Raw genomic sequence first — 6753 nt, forward strand, 5'->3', positions numbered from 1 at the left:
CTCACACACAGCGTATATATATATATATATATATATATATATATATATATATATATATATATATATATATATATATATATATATATATATATATATAAGTTGTTTACATGTATATGTCGCTTGTGTCAATGTATATCAGTTATGTATTAGTAAATATATGGTCTATGTGCACTGGTATGTAGACTACACGCGTCTATGTATGTATATGTAGGCTTCGTGCACATATGTAGGCACTGATATGTAGACTATATATATATATATATATATATATATATATATATATATATATATATTGCTTTGTCGCTGTTTCCCGCGTTAGCGAGGTAGCGCAAGGAAACAGACGAAAGAATGGCCCAACCCACCCACATACACATGTATATACATACACGTCCACACACGCAAATATACATACCTATACATCTCAATGTACACATATATATACACACACAGACGTATACATATATGCACATGTACATAATTCATACTGTCTGCCTTTATTCATTCCCATCGCCACCCCGCCACACGTGAAATAACATCCCCCTCCCCCCGCATGTGTGCGAGGTAGCGCTAGGAAAGGACAACAAAGGCCACATTCGTTCACACTCAGTCTCTAGCTGTCATGTAATAATGCACCGAAACCACAGCTCCCTTTCCACATCTAGGCCCCACACAACTTTCCATGGTTTACCCCAGACGCTTCACATGCCCTGGTTCAATCCATTGGCAGCACGTCGACCCCGGTTTACCACATCGTTCCAATTCACTCTATTCCTTGCACGCCTTTCACCCTCCTGCATGTTCAGGCCCTGATCACTCAAAATCTTTTTCACTCCATCTTTCCACCTCCAATTTGGTCTCCTACTTCTCGTTCCCTCCACCTCTGACACATATATCCTCTTTATCAATCTTTCCTCACTCATTCTCTCCATGTGACCAAACCATTTCAAAACACCCTCTTCTGCTCTCTCAACCACGCTCTTTTTATTACCACACATCTCTCTTACCCTTACGTTACTTACTCGATCAAACCACCTCACACCACACATTGTCCTCAAACATCTCATTTCCAGCACATCCATCCTCCTGCGCACAACTCTATCCATAGCCCACGCCTCGCAACCATACAACATTGTTGGAACCACTATTCCTTCAAACATACCCATATTTGCTTTCCGAGATAATGTTCTCGACTTTCACACATTCTTCAAGGCCCTCAGAACTTTCGCCCCCTCCCCCACTTTATGACACTTCCGCTTCCATGGTTCCATCCGCTGCCAAATCCACTCCCAGATATCTAAAACACTTTACTTCCTCCAGTTTTTCCCCATTCAAACTTACCTCCCAATTGACTTGACCCTCAACCCTACTGTACCTAATAACCTTGCTCTTATTCACATTTACTCTTAACTTTCTTCTTCCACACACTTTACCAAACTCAGTCACCAGCTTCTGCAGTTTCTCACATGAATCAGCCACCAGCGCTGTATCATCAGCGAACAACTGACTCACTTCCCAAGCTCTCTCATCCCCAACAGACTTCATACTTGCCCCTCTTTCCAAAACTCTTCCATTCACCTCCCTAACAACCCCATCCATAAACAAATTAAACAACCATGGAGACATCACACACCCCTGCCGCAAACCTACATTCACTGAGAACCAGTCACTTTCCTCTCTTCCTACACGTACACATGCCTTACATCCTCGATAAAAACTTTTCACTGCTTCTAATAACTTGCCTCCCACACCATATATTCTTAATACCTTCCACAGAGCATCTCTATCAACTCTATCATATGCCTTCTCCAGATCCATAAATGCTACATACAAATCCATTTGCTTTTCTAAGTATTTCTCACATACATTCTTCAAAGCAAACACCTGATCCACACATCCTCTACCACTTCTGAAACCACACTGCTCTTCCCCAATCTGATGCTCTGTACATGCCTTCACCCTCTCAATCAATACCCTCCCATATAATTTACCAGGAATACTCAACAAACTTATACCTCTGTAATTTGAGCACTCACTCTTATCCCCTTTGCCTTTGTACAATGGCACTATGCAAGCATTCCGCCAATCTTCAGGCACCTCATCATGAGTCATACATACATTAAATAACCTTACCAACCAGTCAACAATACAGTCACCCCCTTTTTTTGATAAATTCCACTGCAGTACCATCCAAACCCGCTGCCTTGCCGGCTTTCATCTTCCGCAAAGCTTTTACTACCTCTTCTCTGTTTACCAAATCGTTATCCCTAACCCTCTCACTTTGCACACCACCTCGACCAAAATACCCTATATCTGCCACTCTATCATCAAACACATTCAACAAACCTTCAAAATACTCACTCCATCTCCTTCTCACATCACCACTACTTGTTATCACCTCCCCATTAGCCCCCTTCACCGAAGTTCCCATTTGTTCCCTTGTCATACGCACTTTATTTACCTCCTTCCAAAACATCTTTTTATTCTCCCTAAAATTTACTGATAGTCTCTCACCTCAACTCTCATTTGCCCTCTTTTTCACCTCTTGCACCTTTCTCTTGACCTCCTGCCTCTTTCTTATATACATCTCCCACTCAATTGCATTTTTTCCCTGCAAAAATCGTCCAAATGCCTCTCTCTTCTCTTTCACTAATACTCTTACTTCTTCATCCCACCACTCACTACCCTTTCTAATCAACCCACCTCCCACTCTTCTCATGCCACAAGCATCTTTTGCGCAATCCATCACTGATTCCCTAAATACATCCCATTCCTCCCCCACTCCCCTTACTTCCTTTGTTCTCACCTTTTTCCATTCTGTACTCAGTCGCTCCTGGTACTTCCTCACACAAGTCTCCATCCTAAGCTCACTTACTCTCAACTCTCTCTTCACCCTAACATTCTCTCTTCTTTTCTGAAAACCTCTACAAATCTTCACCTTAGCCTCCACAAGATAATGATCAGACATCCCTCAAGTTGCACCTCTCAGCACATTAACATCCAGAAATCTCTCTTTCGCACGCCTGTCAATTAACACGTAATCCAATAACGCTCTCTGGCCATCTCTCCTACTTACATACGTATACTTATGTATATCTCGCTTTTTAAACCAGGTATTCCCAATCACCAGTCCTTTTTCAGCACATAAATCTACAAGCTCTTCACCATTTCCATTTACAACACTGAACACCCCATGTATACCAATTATTCCCTCAACTGCCACATTACTCACCTTTGCATTCAAATCACCCATCACTATAACCCGGTCTCGTGCATCAAAACTACTAACACACTCATTCAGCTGCTCCCAAAACACTTGCCTCTCATGATCTTTCTTCTCATGCCCAGGTGCATATGCACCAATAATCACCCATCTCTCTCCATCCACTTTCAGTTTTACTCATATCAGTCTAGAGTTTACTTTCTTACACTCTATTACATACTCCCACAACTCCTGATTCAGGAGTAGTGCTACTCCTTCCCTTGCTCTTGTCCTCTCACTAACCCCTGACTTTACTCCCAAGACATTCCCAAACCACTCTTCCCCTTTACCCTTGAGCTTCGTTTCACTCAGAGCCAAAACATCCAGGTTCCTTTCCTCAAACATACTACCTATCTCTCCCTTTTTCTCTCATCTTGGTTACATCCACACACATTTGATGCATATGTATATGTAGTCTTCGTGCACATATGTAGGCACGGTATGTAGGCTCCGCCCACTTGTATATGTAGACTGAGGTTTGCCAACTTTCCACTGTGTTTGCAGGTCGAGCCGGTCGACGGAACAGCGGCGGTAGCGAGGAGGGGCCGACCCCCCCAGTCAAAAGCCAGGCCAGGTTCGAGGACGCGGCCACCCTGCAATCTAATTGGTCGCCGCCCCAACACTACAGCCAATTGGAAGCCCCCACGGCGCCCCGCGTGGACCAATCGGAGGCCCCGACGTCGGCGCGGGAGAGCCAATCAGCGGCCGTGAAAACGTTGAAGGAGGAGATCAACGTTGCCCAGAGCGAACGTGCCAAAAACGTGCGCAGCCAGGGCGTCAGAGAAAACGGGAGCGCGCACGACGCGAGGGAAGACGTCAGAAAACGGGAGATGGTCGCCCTTGAGAGGAAGGAAGAGGCCGACTTGATCGTGAGCGAGAGTGTTGTCCTCAAAGATGTCGGGAAGGAGAAAGATATTATTGACCCGACGCCCGAACCCGTGACCAAACCCGACCTTAGTGACCTGTACAGTGTGGTGGGCCGGGCGGAAGACCGACCTAAGAAGCACGCCCAGTCCAAGGAGACGTCGGAGGAAGTCAATGCTAAACTGAAGGAGTCGTCCTCGTGCTTCGTCTCGCTGGGTCCTCGCGAGACGTGCCAGTTGCGAGACCCGAGCAAGGAAGAGGAGGAGGAGGAGGAGGAGGAGGAGGGCGAGAGAAAACGGGAGGAGGGCGAGAGAAAATGGGAGGAGGGCGAGAGAAAATGGGAGGAGGGCGAGAGAAAACGGGAGGAGGGCGAGAGAAAACGGGAGGAGGGCGAGAGAAAACGGGAGGAGGGCGAGAGAAAACGGGAGGAGGGCGAGAGAAAACGGGAGGAGGGCGAGAGAAAACGGGAGGAGCTCCTGGAGGTGCGCAGGAGGAGGGAGAAGGGGGAGTCGCCCCAGCGGGGGGTCAGAGCGAGGTACACAGACGCGAGACCGAGAGAAGGAGGCAGCGAGGACAGTAGGGACGCGAGGCCACACCGCGAGGACAGCAGGGACGCGAGGCCACACCGCGAGGACAGCAGGGACGCGAGGCCACATCGCGAGGACAGTAGGGACGCGAGGCCACACCGCGAGGACAGTAGGGACGCGAGGCCACACCGCGAGGACAGCAGGGACGCGAGGCCACACCGCGAGGACAGCAGGGACGCGAGGCCACACCGCGAGGACAGCAGGGACGCGAGGCCACACCGCGAGGACAGTAGGGACGCGAGGCCACACCGCGAGGAGAGCAGGGACGCGAGGCCACACCGCGAGGACAGCAGGGACGCGAGGCCACACCGCGAGGACAGCAGGGACGCGAGGCCACACCGCGAGGACAGCAGGGACGCGAGGCCACACCGCGAGGACAGCAGGGACCACAGGGTGAGCAGTGGGTCTCCGTGGCGAGACAGTAATGAGGAGGTGGGCCACAGAGCCGGGAATGAGGAGTTGCGAGAGAGGAGCAAGTCGAGGGACAAACCACTCAGGAAGGCACGAGAGACGAGAGTCAAGGAAAGAAAACGGGAGACGGGTTGTGGGCGGGGCGAGCTGGCCCAGGAGAGTGGGCGGACCACCCCGCCCCCGCCACAGACCACGCCCACAACGGAGGAGGAGGAGGAGGCGTGTGGGGCGCGGGGAGCCGACGTGGTGGTGGGCGGCGTGTTGAACGCCCTTAGGGCCGAGACCGTGTATGTCTCGAGCTGCGAGGACGTCTCGCTCCTCGAGGACTACCACCTCAAGCTGGTCGAGGAGGAGGGGGGCCAGGTCAAGGAGGACCTCGAGCGGAGGCAGGACGAGGTGGAGGAGGAGGTGGAGGTCAAGGACGACAGAGACCCCGAGAAAGACGACCACGAACTCGGGGATCGAACCCAGACACGACGACAGCTCTTCCCCGATGTGGTAGCCCAGTGCGAGGCCCGAGCCCCTGGGGGAAAGGGGGACGATGGCGCCCCCAGGGTAGACGAAGCCCAGGTGGAGGAGCAAGAGCCCCCAGGGGTCATGACGCATGACCCTGACTTGTCCCAGGGGGAGGTCAAGGATGTGGTCCCACCTGGGGACTTAGAACCCCCGGGGGACAAGGTCGAGGGCCCAGAGAAGGTCCCCAGCCCGCCCTTGAGCCCCAGGGCGCAGTCCCTGGCCGCCCTGGACGCCCTGATCCACGGACGCCCACCCCAGGGGGCGGAGACGACCTCCCCTGGGGGACATGTTGCCACGGAGGAAGAGATCATGTACGACCACACGGTCATCTCTGCTCAACACAAGATACAGGTAAGTCTCCAGCTCCCCCAGGTCATGTATAACCAGGTCCCCCAGGTCATGACCTGTGGTGGACCTGCATCACCAGCTCCCCATGTATAACCAGCTCCCCAGGTCATGACCTGTACTGACCTGCATCACTAGCTGCCCCAGGTCATCACCTGTGAGCTCCCCCAGGTCCTGACCTGTGGTGGACCTGTATCACTAACTCCCCCAGGTCCTGACCTGCATCTAGCTCCCCCAGATCATGACCTGTGGTGGACCTGTATCACTAGCTGCCCCAGGTCCTGACCTGTGAGCTCCCCCAGGTCATGACCTGTAGTGGTCCTGGCTCCCCAGGTCCTGACCTGTGAGCTCCCCCAGGTCATGACCTGTAGTGGTCCTGGCTCTCCCAGGTCCTGACCTGTGAGCTCCCCCAGGCACAGGTAAGTCTACCCCCAGGTACGTAGATGGAAGGAGCAGGTCTGTGGTGCTCCCGACGCGCCTATTATATAGATGGAGAAGATGAGGGCACACATCCTCGCTACATAGATGGAAGTACCAGGTAAGCTCCCTCCTTCCTACATACGTAGATGGCATCGCTGGTAGATAATTACCTTCTCACTAGGTAGATAGATAGATAGATAGATAGATAGATAGTGGCGCTTGTAGATAGAAGGAAACCATGATGGAGTGTCGTACTCCAGGTTGATTTTCCCTCCCAATAGATCACATTGATCACGCCAGGGAGGGAGGGAACAGGCGATTAATGTTGCTGTGATTAAGTTGATCAGTTGA

General features: G+C 51.2%; 1 protein-coding gene across 19 annotated transcripts in view; it reads left to right on the top strand.

The window, feature by feature from the left end:
- Spn (protein phosphatase 1 regulatory subunit spinophilin) overlaps positions 1–6753 on the top strand; it is a 340216-nt gene that overhangs the window by 221525 nt on the left and 111938 nt on the right. For all 19 annotated transcript variants that reach the window (XR_011715867.1, XM_071688241.1, XM_071688240.1 and 16 more), the window contains one exon: positions 3764–5988. Coding sequence is in view for 18 of the 19 variants with exons in the window: in XM_071688241.1 (XP_071544342.1) it covers positions 3764–5988 (2225 nt within the window). In the remaining variant the exon portion in view is untranslated. The remainder of the gene's footprint in view (positions 1–3763; positions 5989–6753) is intronic.

The sequence above is a fragment of the Panulirus ornatus genome, chromosome 45 (assembly GCF_036320965.1).
Source record: "Panulirus ornatus isolate Po-2019 chromosome 45, ASM3632096v1, whole genome shotgun sequence".
In the NCBI taxonomy this organism is placed as follows: domain Eukaryota; kingdom Metazoa; phylum Arthropoda; class Malacostraca; order Decapoda; family Palinuridae; genus Panulirus; species Panulirus ornatus.